General features: G+C 46.5%; 1 protein-coding gene across 4 annotated transcripts in view; it reads right to left on the bottom strand.

The window, feature by feature from the left end:
- Window positions 1-18,520, bottom strand: part of LOC8024554 (valine--tRNA ligase, mitochondrial) — an 88,050-nt gene extending 69,530 nt beyond the window's left edge. For 2 of the 4 annotated variants that reach the window (XM_042292612.1, XM_042292611.1), the window contains exons 1-8: window positions 18,357-18,494; window positions 17,488-17,530; window positions 17,323-17,426; window positions 10,416-10,525; window positions 8,090-8,254; window positions 4,520-4,601; window positions 3,614-3,733; window positions 2,019-2,127 (exon numbers count right to left, since the gene is read on the bottom strand). In XM_042292612.1, the coding sequence (XP_042148546.1) occupies window positions 2,019-2,127; window positions 3,614-3,733; window positions 4,520-4,601; window positions 8,090-8,254; window positions 10,416-10,525; window positions 17,323-17,426; window positions 17,488-17,530; window positions 18,357-18,434 (811 nt within the window). In that variant the 5' untranslated portion in view covers window positions 18,435-18,494. Of the gene's footprint in view, window positions 1-2,018; window positions 2,128-3,613; window positions 3,734-4,519; window positions 4,602-8,089; window positions 8,255-10,415; window positions 10,526-17,322; window positions 17,427-17,487; window positions 17,531-18,356 lie in introns of all 4 variants that reach the window. The other 2 variants (XR_006078121.1, XM_029990573.4) reach the window with 2 other exon arrangements.
- Window positions 18,521-20,814: the final 2,294 nt, after the last annotated feature.

Raw genomic sequence — 20,814 nt, 5'->3', positions numbered from 1 at the left:
GAAAGGGGAATCAGACCCGAAAGGTACCCCCAGCGGGAGGCTTCAGGGGCCCAGGCCCGAGTGTATGAGTAGGCACTTTAACGGGTATTTTACGATAGTCCCCTTTCTTTTCGATGCACTTGGTCCAGAGGTCCACAAGCTTGTGTTTTCCCTCTAAGAAAAAAGTTTTCGGTTGGACACCCAAACATTTATGCACCGCCTCCCGCACTGACGGGCGTCCCAATCTTTCTTCGTGCATCACACTTGCCCTATCATTTCTAAGCTTTTCAATCCACTTGTAAATTCTTCTATGTGGCACAGCACTGTCCCTGTTTTGACTGTCACACTTTTTGACCAAAGAAATCAGGTCACTGCTCTTTATTCATTAGTGCACAATGCTAGCAGAGTGGCCATGTTTACACTGCAACAGAAGCAAAAAAAATTATGCTATCAAGATCAAACTTTGATAGCATGACTACAGGGCTAGTATCAGCTCTCAGCATGCATGAGCAGAAGGCAGCGTCGAGAACCTAAAGATGTGTTATGGCGAAGGTGCAGATAATTTTTTACTTCCCCTCATACCTTGTTAAGGGGGCATTCCCATAGAAGTTCATTATCAGGAGATTTCACTGTAACTTCTTCTTCCACCTATTTTTCTGGGGAATGCTTCTTTATAGTCTTGCGTGAATAGTGGGTTTTGAGTTCGAAGCGAATACGAAGCGAATAGTGGTTTTGCCCAAATTTTTTCGACTTGAATATCGAATAGTTTTTCCACGCCTTTCACTACCATTGCATAATACTTAGACAAAAACCCAGCTAAACTTGTGAAGGTTGTCCCACTTGTTTATTTATTAACTAAGTTTAGTCTATCTATATCTATATTTATGAACTGTGACCTCAGAAGGTCTGGTGTCTTGGGATGGCAAGTAAATGACGGATTTGACATAAATTGAATCCTGTAGAGATGGCCAACTATACCCAAAGGAGTGAATTCACAAATCTTGCAATATAAAATATTCTTTCTTTAATCTCGAGTTAAAAAAAATTAATTGTGCATGATGAATGCAGGTTGTAAGGGCATCTCTGCCTAACATAGTATACCCTTGCATGACAGTTTAATTTTGAAACTTTTACTACAATGTAGATATCACACAGCCGGCACATCTGCACCATCCCGCTTTGAATGTATGTTTTACTTTCAAGCACGCAATTACGATATTCATACTTTTCCAAGTGTTTATCGCGGCAGGTTACCCTTTGAGTGCGCTTCTCACCAAGCACCAGTGCGCTGCGGAGAAGCAACACCCACGGAGCTCGCTTCCGCGTATATTGCTTCTTCGCAGCGCACCGGTGCTTGGTGAGAAGCGCACTCAACGGGGCTAACCCGCCGCAATCAGCACTTTGACAAAGGCGAATAGTGCCGTTCTTCTCGAAGTGAATATCGAATAGTGTATTATTCGGAACTACTATTCGAAATTTCGAATATTCGCACCCTACTTCTTTAAATTGGGTTACAAGTCTTCTAACTCACAAAAAACACAGAGCTCTATTAGCAACTATGATAAAATTAGAATTTGTTTGTCACATCAAAAATTTGTAAAATCATGTCTAGTAAAATTCAGTTTTATGGTCTGACAATCTTCACCATAAATTCTTCTTCCATGCTTTCCATCAAGTTGGGAACATACTTTTGGGTTGCATGTCATGCTCAGTTCTTCAAGGAGCTCAAGGACCTTTGAATTATTTTCTGTGCATAAATTTCGAGATGTTTTCATCCCCTCGAGTGTCTTTCCCTGAATTCACTTCCTGCACCTGTTCTGATTGCAAGCCGCATTTCAATGGCAAGCCCCATGAACCCAATGCTAAGTCAATTGGGGACCACAAATGTTATTAAATAATTCAGGAGCGCCCTGTACAAATTTTTGACGTAGACTAGAGTACTTTCTGCAAATCCTCCTCTCCTTTCATCACCTGGTAGGTAAAGCATCTACTTTGCCGTGCGTCTGCGCAGCTGCAGCCCATCGAGGAGCAAGCCCTACCTGTGTCTCCAACAGGAAAGGCCAGCCTGTCCAGGTAGCCAACTTCTACAGCCTCTGGACAGCCGGGCACCCTAAGCAGAGTTCCTGGGGACACTTGCACATGCTTCACCTGGGGAAAAGCCACAACCACAAGTTATTGATGTGTAGAAAAAGCACCAAAACAGACAAGGATGGGACATGTTTACACATGGCCAGGCTAGAAAGCGGCTTTCAATTTCCTTACGAGCTTTGCTCTAGTTTAGAAGCAATGGGGTTTTTTCTAGCCAGCTTGGGGGCACAACCATGTTACCCGTTTCAGTACTCCCTGAACCACCCTGGACATGTGTTCTGACCATGGTAATTGAAAAAGCGTGCCGATGTAGTACTCATCTTAAACTACTGTAATGTGCCAAAAGAAATATTTCTGGCTTGCAATAAATTAATGCTTGTTTATAAAAATTGAGCTTTTAAAAAGTGAAATCGAAGAAGTGTTTTTGTAAGTTCCTTGAGGCAGGCGGCCTCATAGCCTATAGGTCTAACTATAGTCGAATCTCATTAATTCAAACTTGCGGATAATTCAAACTAACATGCAGGTCCCATCCTATACATCTCTATGGGAGGAAACTCACGGTAATTCAAACTTTGCTTTATTCAAACAAAATTTTGGTCCCCCTTGTGTTCGAAATAACGAAATTCAACTGTAATTTGGAAATGCCTCCAATTCGACTCCAAAGCGAAAAAGGCCCACACAGCAATGTTGGGGCTCCTCCTCGGGAGGTGCTAAAATGCTGTAGAAAGGATGAGGTAGCAGCAACCCCACCAAGCTGCAGAGCCAGGAAGAAACTATTCCTATGTGAAGGCCTTTTTACTCTAGTCCGGCCATAGTTGAGCAAAACAAGCTGCATTGTTTTAGCACCTTGTCTCGTGCAACTTGTCCCCTACTTGTCACTTTCTTTGCTTTTTCTACACATCGACATGAACCAACTGGCCCAAATATCTATTCTTCTGCATTCGTTATGCTTCCTCTGCTGCTGAACCGGCATACAGCAATTCAACAGTTCCTTGAATTTTCTGAGTGTGGGGATGTGCTTAAACCTCCAGATCTGCTGAAGAGGCATGTGTCAAACAGTACAGTGCAATAAAACCTTTCTGATTCGAACTATGCCAGACCATAAAAAACATCCATATTAATGTATTGGCAATGTTCTGAAATCCATAAATGACCTTTTCCCCCTCCAAAAAGCAGGCCCCAAACTAGACAGCATGAAATCATACTAAGCAATCAGGCGGGGAGCTTTTGATATCCAAAAGCAACCTGGGTGTGTGAATAATTGGGAATTCTGCAAACATGAATAAAAACATTTTCCTATTTTAAGAAACCTGTAATATTTCTAACAGTACAAACGTACGCTGCAAAGTGAATGAATTAGCACACAGTATTTGCAGGTTACGGAAATATCTGCACTCTTCTAGCTGACAGTGGAGACACCACAGCATATAGAATTGGCAGCACTGTTTTACGTTTAGACCTTTTTCAACGGGCTTGAAGAGCTATGGCATAGCTCTTTATGACATTGGTGCAATGAAATCCAACGGCCGATCCGAAGTTGACCGACCTCACTGTCAGAGATGGCTGACTGCAGCCAGCAGCACCAGTTGACCATCCTCTTCTCCCTGTACACTAGGCCGTCGTCAAACAGGCGACAGAACGCCCACTTCACTGCGTGGCTCATCGACTGCGTTGGGAAGATAGACAACCGTCAAGTACGAAACTCTGAGTTGCCAACCGTGCTCATACAGTAGAGTAGCAACCATAAAATATTGAGCAAGCACCCACATAAAATTTGGAGATAATTGTGGAAAACTGGAGGTTGGGCACTTGTTAAAACTACTAAAAGCAAAAATGCAGAAGAGAGACACGATAGGGTAAGCTCTACTGCTTCGTGTCGGCGTGCTTGGAGAAGCGGCCAACGTGGAGGAGCATCTCGATTAGCTAGGTGGGTTCAAAAGTGTCCGGTGGGACCTTGATATGTCTTTTGCCTGGTTTTCAAACGTTTTAGAAGTGGCACTTGGGTACTTATTCTGACATGGGCACATGCTCGATATTTTACGGTAAGTACTATTAATGATTTTTAGCCCCTTCCCTTTCCTTATAAAGAACTGCTTGTGACTGCCAGTTAAAAAAAAAGTTCCGTTAGTCTAGTGTTTTAACCTCCAGCTCCAGCATACTGGCTTTGCTGCAATGTTACTTCTAATAGGCATTGTAATAAAAATGTTGAAGAAAAATTTACTGTATACCGTTTCATACTTGCTCGTATGAGACTCCTTTAATCGCCAAAATATGCCAAGAATGTGGGTGGAAGAGCAGAAAAATCGCATGTTGGAAAGTGAGCAGGCAAAAGAAAGTAACGAAACAGAACATGTGGGTTCTCAATCCCATATTCTATATGGAGGGGAGGGGAGGGAGTGAAAAAAATGAGTTAAAAAAATGAGTAAGTGCACATGATGGATGACTGTCTCACCTCATCCATGGTGAAGGTGCTTCTAGTGTAATCCAGAGAAGCCCCCAGACGCCTAAGCTGCCTCAGAATGTTGGCTTCCTTGCTGGAAAAAGATTAGGGCTGTTATTTGAAATAATTAAAAGACAACTTTGCTAAAACCCTAGAACAGAAACAGGAAGATCTAAGTTGGTTATTGTAAAGTGTAGTTCAACTCCAAATATTCTATCTTCCCAAGCATATGCATGCACTGAGCAATGTGCAAACAATGACTGCATAAGCACTTATTTTTGAGCTTCATCCTGTGCTCCATGGGCACTTGCTTTTAATTTAGAAGCCTAGAGTTCCACGAAGATACAGTCATGGTCACACTTGACTAGAGCGCAGGACACGGTATAACTAAAGCCTAATAGCCCTCGGGCGTATGTATGGGAATTGACATAGCACAGATGCGACGGGACATAAAAAAGAAATATGATTAGACACTAGCAGAAAAGCATGTACGGGCACATAATAGAAGAGCAAAACATGTCAAGATTAGGCTCAGTATTTGTTCCAGTCAAATATGATTCTAACTGTACATGGCTTCCTACAAGGTGACTCAAACCCACAATGTCCGTAATGCATATTATGCATGCTGCAGAAAGCTGAGTAATAAGGAAAAACGAGATAGCTCATCAATCATGTCAGCTGTGCCAATGCAAGGGAGGGAAAAGAGACGTAAGAAACGAGGCTTTCCTGTGTCTCACTTTATGTTCAAGGGTTGCCTTTTCCCGACCTCAAACAGATGACAGTAAATCAGAGCAGACATCGGATTCAGGCATCATAACTACGCCCAATTAGAGAAAATAATTGTGACAGTATCAAGACACTGATACGCTACATCAATTAGACCAAAGCTTAAGAGTACCAAGCACTTCCAATAAAGGGTGAGGCAAAGATTAATAAAACAGCCTTTGAAAGTGGGAGTAAAAAACCCAACTTTCTATTTTGTTTGTGAATTTTGTGCATAGTACCTATGCGGAGTGCGAGTTTGTCTGCTTCTTGCGAAGGAGTTGTGGTGACGTCAGAACGACAAGCTCGGATTGGTTGTGATTGGAAGGATAGTAAGTACCGTATTTATTTGCAGAATGAACGCATTTTTTTTTCCCGAAAAATCGAAGCAAAGTTGAGGGGAGCGTTTATTAGTTCATTACCCGAAGTAAAAATTTTTGCGTCCGTGTTTACTCGCATAGTGAACGGACCCTTTATCCTGAAAACTCGACTTAACTTCATATCTCTTTGCGCGAGGCGCCCGACCCCATAACCAAACAAGGCTATGCCAAAAAAAAAAAAAAAAAAAACATTTCTTTGTTTTCTTTTTCTCTTAGTTCCGTGTTTTTTGTTTTTTTTTGCCTTCTTTCGCAAGCTGTTTCGTTTGCTTAGACGAGGGCTTCCCCACTTCTCTTCCTTACCTCCTTGCGCGCGGCGAGCGACCCCCCCCCCCCCCCCCCCCCCCGTAACCAAACTGCGCTGTGTAAAAAAAAAAAGAAAAAAGAAGCTCCTCTTTGTTTTGTTTTCTCTTAGTTTCCCCCTTTTTTTTTCTTTTTGCCGCCTTTCGCAAGCGGTTTCGTTTGCTTAGAGGGCTTCTCCGCTTCTCTTTCTTACCTCTTTTGGTGCGGCGCTTGCGCGCGTCCCAAAATCCAGACTGCGATGTGCAAAAAAAAAAAAAAAAGCCCCTCTCCATGTTTTTTTTTTCCTTGCTTCGGTTGGATCTTTTCTAATTTTTTTAACGCCTTTTGCAAGGCGTTTTGTTCGCCCACGCTGCCCATGCATTCACTACCTCGCTACACCAGGATAGAAAAGTGCATTCATTTCGCGCGCGTGGGGGTAGGGGGTCAAAATTTTGACGTCCGAGTTGGGGGTGCGTTTAATACGCGAGTGAAAAAAAAAACAAACGAAATTTTGAGAGCCGACTTGGGGGGTGCGTTCATTACGCGAGTGCGTTCATTGTGCGAGTAAATACGGTAGACCTCAAGGCAGCTAGCACTGAGGTCTACCCACGATCCTTCCAATCAGAGTCAATTGGAGATTGGCGTTCTGAAGTCACCGCAACCCCTGCGCAAGAAGCAGACAAACTTACGCTCCTTATAGTTAATTTTTTTAACTCAAAAATCACAAATAAGAGTTCAGCTCCTTATGAAGTGTTAGTAGCTCCCTCTCTATCTGACTAAGTTTATTAAGAGAAAATACAAGGATGGTCATCTGCTTTGATCTGCTCCCCCTCTATGTAAGTTAAGATAATTACTTTTTGTCTACTTTCATCCCAACCAGACAGACTTCTGTCAACCTGTGAAACTGAGACTGCACATTCACTCTGCCCCAACGTTCTTTGCGTTTCATTGTACCACGTCCCTCTGTAATGTTGTATGACTTTGAGGGTAAATAAATGAAGAAAGAAAATGTATACAGCGCATCCAAGTCCGATGAACCACACAATTTGCTCACGATCAAGGCCTAAAGGCCGATTCAAACACTCGCGACTGCTTAAAACCATGTGCCTCAAGACTTGTTAAAACCTGTTACAACGAGAGAACACAAACTGGCCCCATCTATCGGGTAGCCGCGGAACACTTGGCATTTCCGTATATATCTCTTATTTTTGTTTCGCGTATTAGTCTTTATATTTTTTTTTTCAAAAACTTCTGACATTGTTATAACCAACCATTTCTCATATAGGCACGTGCGAAGTCGCACATATTGCAAAACCTTCACTCCGGCAAAATGCAGTTCCAGACCCACCTTGTAGATGGCAACGGTGTAACACCACATTCTATCGTCGCAAGAACTCAGCTGTAAGCAGACGCCAGTGTGCAAACTATGGTGCCCGGAACAAGTCTCTGACTCGCATGTTTAGCGTCCTTTTCCACCAGCATATCGAAAGCGGTTTCAAAGTGACAACAGACGACGTCTGAAAAGCCGGAGCGTTATGCCGTCAAATGCCGCGATCCCGGTGGTCGGTCCTAGACGTAACGGCAAAAAGTGTGAGCAAGGGCCTGCGTCGCCACTGTAACAACATCCCAACACCCGGCTGCCGAGGCTTCTGCAGACTTACGAGGTGGGGCTCTAATCTGGACACTTGGCTAAAAGGCCAGCGAAAAATCCGGCGGCCGTGATTGGCCAACGCCGCACTTGACCTTGGCGCCGGCCAATCATAGCCGCTGGATTTCTCACTGACTTTTCTGCCAAGTGTCCAGATTAGGGCCCCTGAAGAGCAGCCTGTAGTAGAACGGGAGCCCTATGCTACATGGCGGGACCGAGCGGGACGGGGAGTCCGGTGCATTGCTGCCTGCGATGTCCCGGATTCTCTGTCCCACTTGGTCCTGCCGTGTAGCATAGGATCCCAGGTGTCTGTCACGACCACTGCCACGAGGCGACAACATGACACTTCTATGACATTATCGGGAGGAACTCGAGGAACCACTTATTTGGACGCGGTAAACGCACCAGTCGGAGAGGCATCCCAGGCATTTCCGTATATATCTTCGTATATAGCACTTTTAAGGCCTGTGAACGGGCCTTAAAAGTGAGCGGCAGAAAGGGAAAGGCCCCGACCTCCTCCTCCAGGCTTGGGCCTCTTGAAGGAACGCCGTGCGCCCCATCTGGTGCCTGGTGAGCCCGCCCTGTGCCCAGGCCCTCTTCTCCAGCACCGACTGGGTGGCAATGCCCGCGTGGTCACAGCCGGGCACCCACACCACCTTCCGCTGCTGCATGCGGTGCCTGCACCAAAGAGTGGACGACGCCACTGCTGGCACCCACTGTTCCCCAACACGCTGGTTGTCAAGGCGTCATGATGCAACCACGTCCCTATATTTCTCAAACTTTCCTAGGTCCTTCCTTCCGCAATCTAAACAAGCAGATTAGAGATTTTCCATAACCGGTATCAAAAGAAAAGGATTGGTGACTGAGTGTGCTAATGTACTGCGCCTTGGAGCACGTGGATCGTAAGCTTGTGGCGCAGAACCATGGGATCCTGGGCTCAACCTCCACTCCTGCCCAATCTGAATGAGCAGTGTGCCGGTGTGTGTAATGCACATCAAAGGCCCTGGGCTAGCAGACACACTGCACTGGCTAAATGAGAAAGCTTAAGAGATTGCAGCTTTCTCTACATTTTTCCACTAAAGTAGAAGTTAAACTAATAGTTATTTCAGATTGGCTACTATAACGAATTCACACACCATGAATATTTATGTTTAATTAATTAGTAAACACATCATCCCTCAAAGTATAGACGACCGCACTAGCAAACTTTCGTGTTCTGAAGGAATAAATTTCACATGTACCCTTGTGTCACATGTTCTAGCGGCACCTACATGCACTAAACACCCATTTCAGTTTTGCAGGTCTGGTTGTTTTATCTGAAGTAGCGAAACAAAGTGACTTGTACAACAAACACTTTCATTGGTCCATTTGGATTTCAATATAAGAATGTCCGACTTTATCGGGATGACCCTGCTTTGTGAAGAGTCATGACTGTGCAGGGGCGAAAGCCTACCGGGGTTGAAAGCACGCACATGCAGTTTTGGTTCATCATTCAACGAACGGGACCGCTGGCATCTTCTTTCAAAAGTTCACCCTCAAAGCTTGCGTGGACATGCTGCACAAAACATGACAAAACTAAATTTTTGGAAACACTGGAAAAGTAAAAGGATATTACATTTTCGGTCAGTTTCATTCAATTTGTTAGGTAGGTGTTGAATCGAATTCAACCTTTTACTCAACTCAACATAGGAAAGCTTTGAGTATTTGCGCGAGCCTGCGAGAGAAAGTCACCTTGGAACTACTACAAAGCTACGCTCCGAGTACCGGCAAACCCGTTCGCCCATTCGCGTCACGTGACATTTGTTTTTGTGCCAGCGGTTTGTATGCACTGCCACTTTGGTGCTTGGACTCAGACGGACACCGCTAAAACAGTTAGCGTTCTGAAATGTGATTTTTTTTTCTCAGCAAAAAGTAATCTAGTGAGGTCATTACGGCTTTGTTTTGCTTTTATGCAAACTGATCTAGCAAGCAAGACGACAAAAAGCCCTTCTTGCATCTTCTATCAGGCACATCCGCAAAAACAGCAAGACTGATTCCACGCACCAACATGGCTCGAGCGTCGTTACCCTAAAGCAAGTGTTTTGAAACCGGGTTCCTAGAAACCCAGAGGTTCTCTTAAAGCAACCTCACATGTTCCCCCCTGAGTTCCCAAATTTCCCCTATTGTCTCTCTCCTAAGCAAAGCGATTTTTCCAAGTTAAACGCTATTTTGGCAGACCTCGGTCAACCATTGATGCTTAACCATAATCCAAAGGCTCCCTGGTTAGTGCGTTACTCTTTACAAAGTCTGTAGGCTCCTGCACTGCTTCCTTGCATTCCTGCTGAGATGCAGAGGGGCTTGTCGACTTTGAGGCAAGCCCATGGAGGCAGGAAGCTTGTGGAGGCGACATGATGCCACCAGAGGTAAAGCCAGAAGAGTGGAGGCACATGCCCCCCCCCCAAAAACAGCTGTTGGTCAGCAAACAAGCTGACCAACAGCTGTTTTGGTCATTCTCCAGGCTGGAGCGAGACCTAAACAGCTGTTCGCACCAAGTCAGCTCTCCTTTTCGTCAAATAGAGTCTCTTCATTTTCGTCATTGTTGGGGGCGTGTCCCTCCACACCTCTGGCTTGGCGGCATCATGTCGCCTCCACAAGCTTTCTACCTCCATGGTCATGCCAAAGGGGGGTTTCTCAACTTAAGAAAGGTTGAAAGCCCCTGCTCTAGAGCATAGCTGATGTAGCGACTCTAGGCCACTTCAGTCTCTTCGGACTGAAGGCGCGATGCGGGGAAGTCTCACTCTCGTCGGAGGTGCCACTTGCGTGTGACGCAAGTCAAGAGTCGAAGAGGTCCAACGCTCACCAGCGCACAAGCGTGTCCTGTATGGCCACCGTGAGGGCATGGCCCAAGTGCAGGTCCCCTGTGATGTTGGGTGGAGGGAGCACCATGCTGAAGGACCCGCTGGTTGCCTCCTGCAGCGCAAAAGAGACACAAAGCAAAAAGTAACTTTTTGGTATCTTTACGAGTGCTGTTCCTTGATTTGCGACATAATAGTTAAGATCAGAGACTTTTTGTCCGGCTTTTAAAATCACTGAAATGCGTGATCATTTGTTGCGTTGTTATTTTGTGATGATATTTTTACTTCGTGATCCACTCATGTCATCTGTCGCATTGAAAAGTCCATTTTGTTGCTGGACCCCAGACTAGCCTTCGTGGCTATAGGTATGACCACTGATTGTGTATTGTTATTGGATATAATGAAATAAAATATAATGAATAAATAAATGTTGAAAAGCAATTGTTGGCTGCCCTCGTTTTTGGCTATGCAAACAATGTTTCACAAAATGTCTCCCCCCTTGGCCATAATGCGGCTTAGGCTGGAACTGTCACATACATCAAAACAGATGAAGAAAAAGCAAGAGAAAGACTAAAAAAAGAAAAAGAAAATATAATTTTTTTATGTTTTTTTTTAGTTGTTCCCGAGTTTCAGGTTTATTTGAATCAGGTAAACTTGCGTTAGGTCATATCTATGCAAAGAGACACTGAGGATAGTTTTAAAATTTTTTACAGAAAATAGTGTTTTCACTTTATAAGGGGCTAAGTGTACATTAAAGATCCCATGCTAACAGTTGTACTATATTGAGCAAATTTCACCCCTAGAGCATTGAACCAGTGTCTACCGTTTCTCGGGAGAAAACTGACTTTTCTCTTCATCAACATTTACAACGTCCAATTATGCATCACTGTGCAAGTGATCTGTGGTAGGGGGTCATTAACATTGTGAACAGAAAGCCCTTCCTCACCTTCAGTTCACAAAATACTGGCAACAAAAAATTAATTTTATTGTGGTGTCACACATCAAAGACTTTAAGGTTATGCAAACATTCAACATTGAGAATAGTAGTTTTGAGTGATACACTATTCAATATTTGCTTTGAGAAGAACTGCACTATTCATATTTTTCTAAGTGTCGATCGCGGCGGTTTGCGCGCAAGTTAGCACCACTAAGTGTGCTTCTTACCAAGCACCGGTGCACTGCGGAAAAGCAACATCTGTGAAAGCGAGCTCCGCGGGTGGTGCGTCTCCACAATGCACCGGTGCTCGGTATGAAACGCAGTCAATGGGGTAACCCGCCGCGATCAAGCCGTGGAGAGGTAGGAATATAACAATTGCGTGCTTGGAAGAAATGCACCTTTTCAAAGCGGGGTGGTGCACGCGTGTGCCTGGAGAACTTCAAAGGAAATGGAAACTCTGTAAATGTTGATATCTACATTGCAGTAAAATGTTCAAGATTAAACCTTGACTGTTATGCAAGAGTATATGTTAGAGAGAAATGCCCTAACAAGCTGCATTCATCATGCATAACTCCTTTTTTTTTTTCTTCCGAATTTGAGATTGAAGAAAGAACATTTGCATATAGCAATATTTATAAATTCACTCAATTGGGTATCGATGGGCCTCTTTATAGGATTAATTTTAAGTCAAATTCGTTGTTTACTTGCCATCCCAAGCCATCAGATTTTCTGAGGTCACAGCCCATAAATATAGATAGATTAAAATTAACGTATAAATAGACAAGAGGTAGCTTAGGGACAACCTTCACAAGTTTAGCTGGGTTTTCATTTAAGCATGGTGCAATGGTAGTGAAAAGCGGGGAAAAACTAGTCAATATCTGATTAGAAAATATTTGGCCAAAACCACTACTATTTGCTTTGAATTCCTATTAAACTCAAAATCCCCCATTGGCACATGACTAAAAGATTTATACGTTTCACCGAATCCCACAAGGAAGACAGAAAAGAGGACAAGCCAAAGGAATGCCTCAAATTGCACAAAGAAAAGATGGAGAGTGACAACTTTACTAAAAAAAAACAACTTCTAGGGTCCGTAGTGTGGCAGCAATTTTCGTAGCAGTTTTGAGGCAACCAATGGTACATATAGGTAGGTGTTTTAAGCACAAGATCCAGGAAACAGAACAGGCCATTACAAATGTCTTGATTGATGAAGTTGGGATAAAGACATGAAGCGTGAATAAGAAAACCGGGCCCTTTAAGAACGCACGAAATAGGAGGTGCGAATGCCAGACGAACCTCACTAGTCGTCGAGTGCCAGTGGCTCAGTCTTAAGCCTCGTAATACATCTTTTCCTGTTAAAGCTGCGTTTATTTACACTATGTACACTTTAAGTCGAAAAGAAGCTAGCCATTGCTCATGGCGTTTGGAATCAGTCTGTTTCTGCTATCGCAGGTGCACGCGTGCTTTTTTTGAGCCTTGTCTTCGTCTTGCTTGACCGCGATATATGTCATATCCCCCTTCTTGATTAACATCCAGTACATAGACTTTAAAGTATGCCGGCTGCTTGACCTGGCGACCCCCTCGGGTAATCCTTGAACCGGGGTCTGCCTGGACGTCCGCGTTGTCGTCCACGGTGTCTCTGTCCTGGACGTCCGTATTATTGTCCACGGTGTCTCTGTCCTGGATGTCAGCATTATTGTCCACGGTGCCTCTGTCCTGGACGTCAGCATTATTGTCCCCGGTGCATTTGTTTTCGGGCTGTGTCATTTGCGACTCGTCTATGCCCTGCGTGGTTGGGTAGATTAAGAATGGAGAAGCTTTTTCTTTGGCCTCTAGAGTTTCCAAGTGTGATCTTCTGGGGCGAATATGATCAACGTGTCGACACTGAAGTTTTCCGTCCTCCATTCTTGTTTGAAATGATCGAATTCCTAGCGGTTTCATGATTACCGCGGTAACCCATGCTGGTCTTCCACCGAATGTGCTCACGTAGACGGTTTGACCTGCCAAATAATCTGCCATTACTCCGTCCGCCGGAGCTCCTCGGTCTTCGCTTGTCGACGAGCTTTGCTTCATGAGATCGAGAGGTGTGGCGATCCGTCGGCCGAACATTGCTTCGGCGGGTGTTTTCCCCGTGGAGGTTGAAACTGTGGTATGCTGCCTGAACAAGTCCTTCGTTAAGTTTCAGGAGGGCCTTTTTTGTTTCGCCCACCATACGCTCCGTTTGCCTGTTTTGTGGCTGGATGATATGGGGCACTGGTGTAGTGTGTGATGCCGTTTCTCGTTAAGAACTCATCCATTTCGTTCAAAACGAAATTTGGTGCGTTGTCGGAGAAAAGGATTCTCGGTACTCCAAAAGTTGCAAAGGTGGAGCGAAGGGCGTCAATGATGCGTGTAGACGCTGTGGAGTGCACCGGCTTCACCTCCAACCGCTTAGAATAAGCGTCGACGACGATGAGGTACGATATCCCGTCGATTGGTCCGGCAAAGTCGATACGAATTGTCTCCCAGGGTCGAGTGGCAGGTGACCAGTCAGGCGTTGGTACCGTAGACTTGGCCCGATGATGTTGTTGGCACGTCTCACACGCAGCTGTGGTTGCTTCAATGTCTGCGTCAAGCCTCGGCCACCAGAAATGGCTCTGAGCAGTACTTTTCATGGCAACAATACCCCAGTGGCTGGCGTGCAGCATTTTCAAAGCTTGCTCGCGTGCTGCTTTCGGTAGAACAACACGTGCCCCCCACGTCACACTGCCGTTGTGTGTTGCCAACTCGGGTTCTCTGCGCTTGTACGGTGCAAACTCGTCTCCTGTCCAGTTTGTGGTGGTTCCGTCTTGTAGCGCTTGGTAGACTTTTGACAAAACGGAGTCTTCCTTAGTTAGACGCGCGATGCGTTGATCCGTCAAGGGTGGGCACTCCATTGCTCCGAGCATAAGTACATCTCCTGGTGGTGCGGCTTCGTCCTTCATAATTGGCAGCGTTAGACGGCTGAGTGCGTCCGTGTTCTGGTGCACCTTGCCTTGTCGGTAACGCAACTCGTAGTCGTAACAGCCAAGTAGAAGGAACCATCGGGTGACAGCATTACCGGAATCTGTCGACCTTGGCTCATTATTCCCAGAAAGGCTTGTGATCGATGTACACAGTCACTTGTCGCCCGGTGAAGTACTGGTGGAAATGTTTCATGCGAAAATGATGGCTAGTCCTTCCTTATCCAGCTGAGCGTAATTACGTTCGCTTTTGCCCAGTGTTCTGGATGCGTAAGCAATTGGAGCTTCCTCTCCGGCGTTGGCCAGCTGCGACAGAACTGCCCCAACACCGTATGGTGATGCGTCGCAAGACAAAACAAGTTTCCGCTTGTCGTCATAGTGAGCGAGCAGGGGTGCTGAACTAAGCAGCACCTTCAGCTGCTTGAAAGCCTTGTGCTCTTCGTTCCCCCAGCGCCACTTGGCGTCTTTATGAAGCAGTCGATGCAGTCCTTCGGCAGAGGATGCTCTGTTCCGCAGAAAACGACTGTAGAAGCTCAGCATTCCAAGGCAGGCTTGGAGCTCCTTTTTGTTGCTCGGTTCCGGGGCTTCCATGATGGCCTTTACCCTCTCGGCTGTTGGTCGCACGCCATTAGCGTCAATGTGGTAGCCTAGGAATTCTATTGCTGGAACCCCGAATTTGCATTTGGCTTGGGAATCCCGAAGTCCGGCTTCTGCGAGCAATGAAGAACGGCTTTCAAGCGTTCTAAGTGTTCCTCTTCAGTTGCCCCTGTGACCGTTATGTCGTCAAGGTATGCTCCCGTGCCTTCGATGCCTGCCAACAGCGTGTCCATGAACTGTTGAAACAGCAAAGGCGCAACCGAAACTCCAAAAGGAACTCGTTTAACGCGAAAGAGCCCCATCGGTGTCGTTACAGTCAGTAACTCTGCTGTGGCGTCGTCCACTTGTAATTGCTGGTACGCTTGTTGCAGATCTATCTTTGAGAAGATCTTTCCTCCCCCGTACGATGGACAACAGGTCTGGTGCTGTGGGAAGGGGATATGCGTTTGCCTTGAGTGCCGGGTTGACCGTGCACCGATAGTCCCCACATAGCCGTAGTGTACCATTCTTTTTTCAGACAATGACTAAGGGTGTTGCCCAGGACGACGACTTTACCGGCTCCAAAATGTTCTGGGCCTGAAGCTTGTTCAGCTCTTCATGTACTGCTGTTCGCAGAGCGAAAGGCACTGGTCGACTATTCAGGAATTTTGGAGCTACGTCCTGCTTGAGGTCTATGTGTAGCGGTTTGCCGACATGACCATCGAGCTGTCCCTGGAACACTTGCTCATGGGTTCTCAGTAGATCTTCTATGGTTGTTGCAGACACTGAGTATACGCCGGAAACCTTGATGTTCAACGCAGGAAACCAGTTCCGACCAAGCAAACTTGCTCCCTTTCCGTTAACCACGTGGAGGTCGAGACGAGCGTCTTTGTCCTTGAATCGTACGTTGACCGGCAGCTTGCCAGCCAGTTGCATCTTGTCTCCAGCCCAGACGCACAAGGAGAGGTCGCAAGGTTCTAGCTTAGGAGGTCGTCCCTGCCAAAGACGTTTGTATGTTTCGGAGCTGATTATGGAGTGGGAAGCTCCGGAATCCACTTCCATGTCGAGGTGTCGTCTGTTCACGAATCGCTCCGTGATGACCCCTGGGTAATGCTGTTAACAGCAAAAAGATCACCATGCATCTCATGCTCTGTTGCGGCCGCGTGATGCGTGCGACACTTCGATTCCTCTTGGGACTTGCGCTAGGCCCTGCGCTTGAAGCAGGCCTCTTTCAGACGACCTTTCTTGCGGCAAAATGTGCAAGTTGCTTTGATGTGCTTGCAGACATCCGGCGAGTGCGAGCCCGTGCAGCGGAAACAAGGTTTCTTCGCCGTTTTTCCGCCCTTGGAGGTCTTGACTGTGGAGGTGCTCTGGACCTTCCCTTCGTTTTCACCTTGAATGTGACGTTGCTGGCTGGCAGCAGACTCGATAGCCAAGGCAATCACGTAAGCTCGTTTGAAGGTGATGTGACGTTCGACCAGCAAGCGTTGCTGTAGGTGCGAGTCCTTAATGCCACAGATGAAACGGTCACGGAGCATGACATCTAATGGCAGAACGGTAGAAAATTCAGCTCCTGGTGTTTGTGCAGCCTGGGCCGCTTGTGTCACCTCGCTGGACGAACTAGCGGTTGTAGCCGTAGTAGTCCTGGCCGGCACGTTAGTCACCGTTCCGAAGCTGCAATCGGCTGCGATCTTGCGGAGGGCGGCGACATACTCAGAGATGGTCTCTGCCGGTGCTTGGTTTCGCTGATGGAACTTGAAACGGCTGAGCAGTTCTGCCGGCTTCGGGTCGTAGAGTTCGTTGAGGAGTTTCACAATTTCTCCAAACTCGACTTCCGAAGGCTTTTTCGGAGCTAGTAGAGCCCGTACGGTGTCAAAGGTCGACTCACCGCATGATGTGAGCAGAACTGCTCGCTTCTTCACGGGGCTGGTGATGTCCTTGGCTTCGAAGTAGAACTCAAGGCGTTCCAACCATGAACTCCAGTTTCCTCCGGGGTTAAATGCCGGAATTTGTCCGTGAGAGCCGTAGTCTTCCATCTTCAGGGTTCGCGAAACTCCCTCGTCGCCAATTAATACATCTTTTCCTGTTAATGCTGCGTTTATTTACACTCTGTACAGTTTAAGCCGAAAAGAAGCTAGCTATTGCTCATGGCGTTTGGAATCAGTCTGTCTCTGCTATCGCGGGGGCGCGCATGCTTTTCTTGAGCCTCGTCTTCGTCTTGCTTGACAGCGATATATATCACCTCGCCAAGCCCGGCCGCCATGCTGAATTAGGTCCAGCCCTCAAATGCCGATTGTGCAGTCAGATAAGGTGCGGCTACTCTTTACGAAACAAGACGTGCCAGATTAAGAGCTGTATAGAAGGTAACGCAGCCAAGGAGTAGTAAGTCATCTCTCTCTCAGACGTGTAGAAACCAACCTGGGCGTTTTCTGGCCGGAAGAGTCCGCTCTGTTCCCACCACTCAAACCAGCCGGACTCCACCAGTTCAGAGTTGTAGATTGCCGGGAACACACCAGAGACATCTGCCGAGAGAAAATGGGTCTCAGAGTGCCAAAGAGGGCAATCAGCCGTGCAGCGCCTTACCTTTCGGCAGCTTTGTTACAGGCCGTGTTGCACAGTGGTGCTTCTGTAAGGAACAACACATCGGTCAGCTTAGTTTGCCAACTGTACTACTGCAAGACGGTGAAAGAGCCTCAAAGAAATCGGAATGCTACTGTGGAAACAATGAGGACTTTGTGCTTCTTCGAGCCGGGTTCATACATTTTGTCGGAAGTTTAACATATTTTACAGACTTTAGTTTGCACATAGTGTACAGTCTGCAGGAGCAAATTTCGACTGCAAAAGAAATTCTTTCTTGTATAGTTTACTTAGTCCGCACCCAGTACATATTCTGCACCCAAAGATATCATCCTACACAGCACACCTCGAAAAATGTCCATTTTATTAGCACGTGAAGAAGCTCATATCATACAGGAATCCTTATCAACATGATCTGTCATTCCCATAATCTATCACGTCTCCTAATAATGAACGATCGATGATACACGCGCCGTCCGACTTCCTTTCGGATGGCACTTGAACGCTCACCCTCTAGCAACCACTACCGAGACATGGGCGGCTTTAACTCTCCCTCTCTGCAAGAGTGGCGTCGGACGGCACTCAAAGCACAACCAATAAATTAAAAAAAAAAAAAAAATCATTTTACAAAATTGTGTGTTTTGTACCACCGGGACATTCGAGACCGCAGGGCGATGTGGAAATGAGCTGGTTGCCTCACTGCAGCGTTCCGCCACCAGTATTGTGATTGTTAATAATGTAAACACGACGGCGGTCAACGGGTGCCGGTAACAACAGCCATCGAGACTTCTCAGACAAAGTCGGCACAAAACATCACCTGCAAAAGCTTACGACCAGGAAACAGAAACTGCCCGCGTTTCGGACAAAATACTCACTTTTGGGGCTAGAAGAAGAGTGCATCGTTTTTGGAAAGCACACAAGCAAAGGAAATTTGAGTGGGACTTCGTCCACATGGTCCAACTCACTGATCTCTATGACAATTGCTGGATCGCGTTTGCCCGCTCCGCGAATGCGGTCACTGGCGGCCATCTTTAGGTAGAGTTATATCACCTCTAGCCAATGTAAGCTGCTGCAGCCGCTATCATCCATCCATGGCAGATAGCGTTTTGGCAGGTGAGTTGGCAGGCTGCGGTCAAATCAGCGTGGGTGATATTGCGTGCTTGATTAAAATTATTTGACGAAACATGTTTTTAAAACCCGGCGTGAACAGTAGTCTGGTTTTTGAGGACCTGGTAAAAGTTTCACGAAATCGCAGCACCGGGAGAAAAGCAGCACAGCACGTATCGAAAGTCGCATCAAAAGAAGCATCGAAAGCAGACGACGGTACAGAGTCTGCTTTTGATGCGAGCTGCACTGCTTTCCCCCGGTGCTGCGCTTTCGTAGAACTTTTGCCGGGTCCTCAAAGATGAGGCTACCGTTCACGCCGGGTTTCAAGAATCTGCTTCGTCGAACAACTTCAATCAAGCACGAAATGTCACCCACGGTACAGTGTACTAGATCTACGGCTATCTTTAGGGCAGCCTGCCGCCATGCGCTGTCCGCCATATTACTATGATGGCTAGAGATGATATAACTCTACCTAAAGATGGCCGCCAGTGACCGCATTCCGGTCCATAGGAGGAGCTGGTCAAACGCGATCCAGCAAATAGACATAGAGATCAGTGGTCCAACTCCACATGCTCTAAGAAGTAAACAGACGAAACAGTGTTGCCAATACAAAAACAAACCTCACAAAATAGGCACCAATAATAGCTAAATTTGTAGTAAAACAAATCTTGTTTGTCTGGAACAGGCAAAACTGCCTACATAATATCGAAATCGCAGGAATCAGTATTTATCTATCGAAACAAAATGTAAGAAAAAGACGGGATGTCGTGAAGTGAGGTTGGCAAACCGAAACCGAAATTGGCCAAGAGGTACACAAGATACCATCAAGATACTTTGCATACTTTGAAGTCGCCTTCTGTGTGCTGCCATCTTTGTCTACTGGGCTGTGGAAGGCGTTCTCTTCCACAAAATATAGAACCCACGCACGCGTCCACAGCCCAGTGGCTCGACATTTTTCGCCTGGATGATAAGAGCAGGTAAACGGAGCGAATATGCGGCAAAGAACCAACGAACTTCGCCCGACTGCGCAACAGCCCGTACAGCTCGTTCAACAACATAGAGATCATACATACTAACTCTAGAGGAAAAGGTCCGCCATTTTCCCATACATTCTGGCTACCGCAAGCGGCGGATCATGCAGGCAGACCCTCGGGGTCCCAAACACGGTTACATCATCAGAGCAGTTTCGTGAACTTCAACGATTCACGAACTTACCGGTGGAAAGATATTCGCGTTCCTTTCGAAGCTTTCCTTTTGCATAGCGCGCAGATGTACGGCCTCGCGTTAACGCTAAACTAAACCATATACCCGGCTTCGCCGGTGGGGCGCGGGTGGGCGCGGTTGAGAAATACGAAACTGCGCAACCGCCAGATTTCCGAGATTTCGACAGAAGGGAAGTTAATGCAGCGTAATGACTTTATTGCTTTTTATAAGCGTTAGAATAGCTCAGAATTTAGTTTACAACGTTAAATTATCACTGTTTATATTGCTGAGAGTTTTCACTCTTCGCGTTTCCCTTGGCAACGTTGCTTTCTTTCTCTCGTGTTCTGTCGCTCTCTTTTGCGATCGTTCACTCGGGACCCCGGGTGTCGGCGCACGGGATTTGCCACTCCTCCTCACCCACCTTTACCCCCCTGTTCAACAACTTGTGACGACAAACGACACGCAAAGAGCGAACGCCGCCGGTCGAAATTTGTCACTTTTTTCGCCCCATGGCAACCCCCCCCCCCTTTTTTGTTTTCTTTTTATACGATTTAATATGGTGTCAGAAAACTACCCAATCAATATTTTGTTACAACGTCACGTATATTTTTTTTTAGAAAACTCTAAAAATGCAACTGTTCGAAACCGAAACCGAAACATGAGCACAGAGTTGAGGAGGTGCCACTGGCCGAAAGCTGGCTGGGCCAACGCACGCCAACGTTACTGGAGCGGCTGTCACGAGAACTAGCAGCGCTGCAGTCGAGCCTTGCTTCTAGGGAGGCTGTAGTGAGGGTGGGCGCAACTCAAAACCTGGAGAGCGTTTGCAATTTATTGGCGGCGCCTGAGGGAGAGGATTCGAGAAAGGATATGCGCCAGTGTTGCCTGCACGAAAGCAGGCGCCCGCTCTGTTGCAACTCTGTTGCTCCATGCGCCTTTCCTCCTCTCGCCTCCCATTGCAAGCAACGAGCGCCTTGGCGCAGCCTCTCTCGCTTCCTTCTCGCTCCGAGAATTGCAAACGTCGAG

The sequence above is a fragment of the Ixodes scapularis genome, unplaced genomic scaffold (genome assembly GCF_016920785.2).
Source record: "Ixodes scapularis isolate PalLabHiFi unplaced genomic scaffold, ASM1692078v2 PGA_scaffold3__209_contigs__length_174095766, whole genome shotgun sequence".
NCBI lineage: Eukaryota > Metazoa > Arthropoda > Arachnida > Ixodida > Ixodidae > Ixodes > Ixodes scapularis.
The sequence above is the reverse complement of the archived record's forward strand: the minus strand, read 5'-3'. Positions and strand labels throughout refer to the sequence as shown.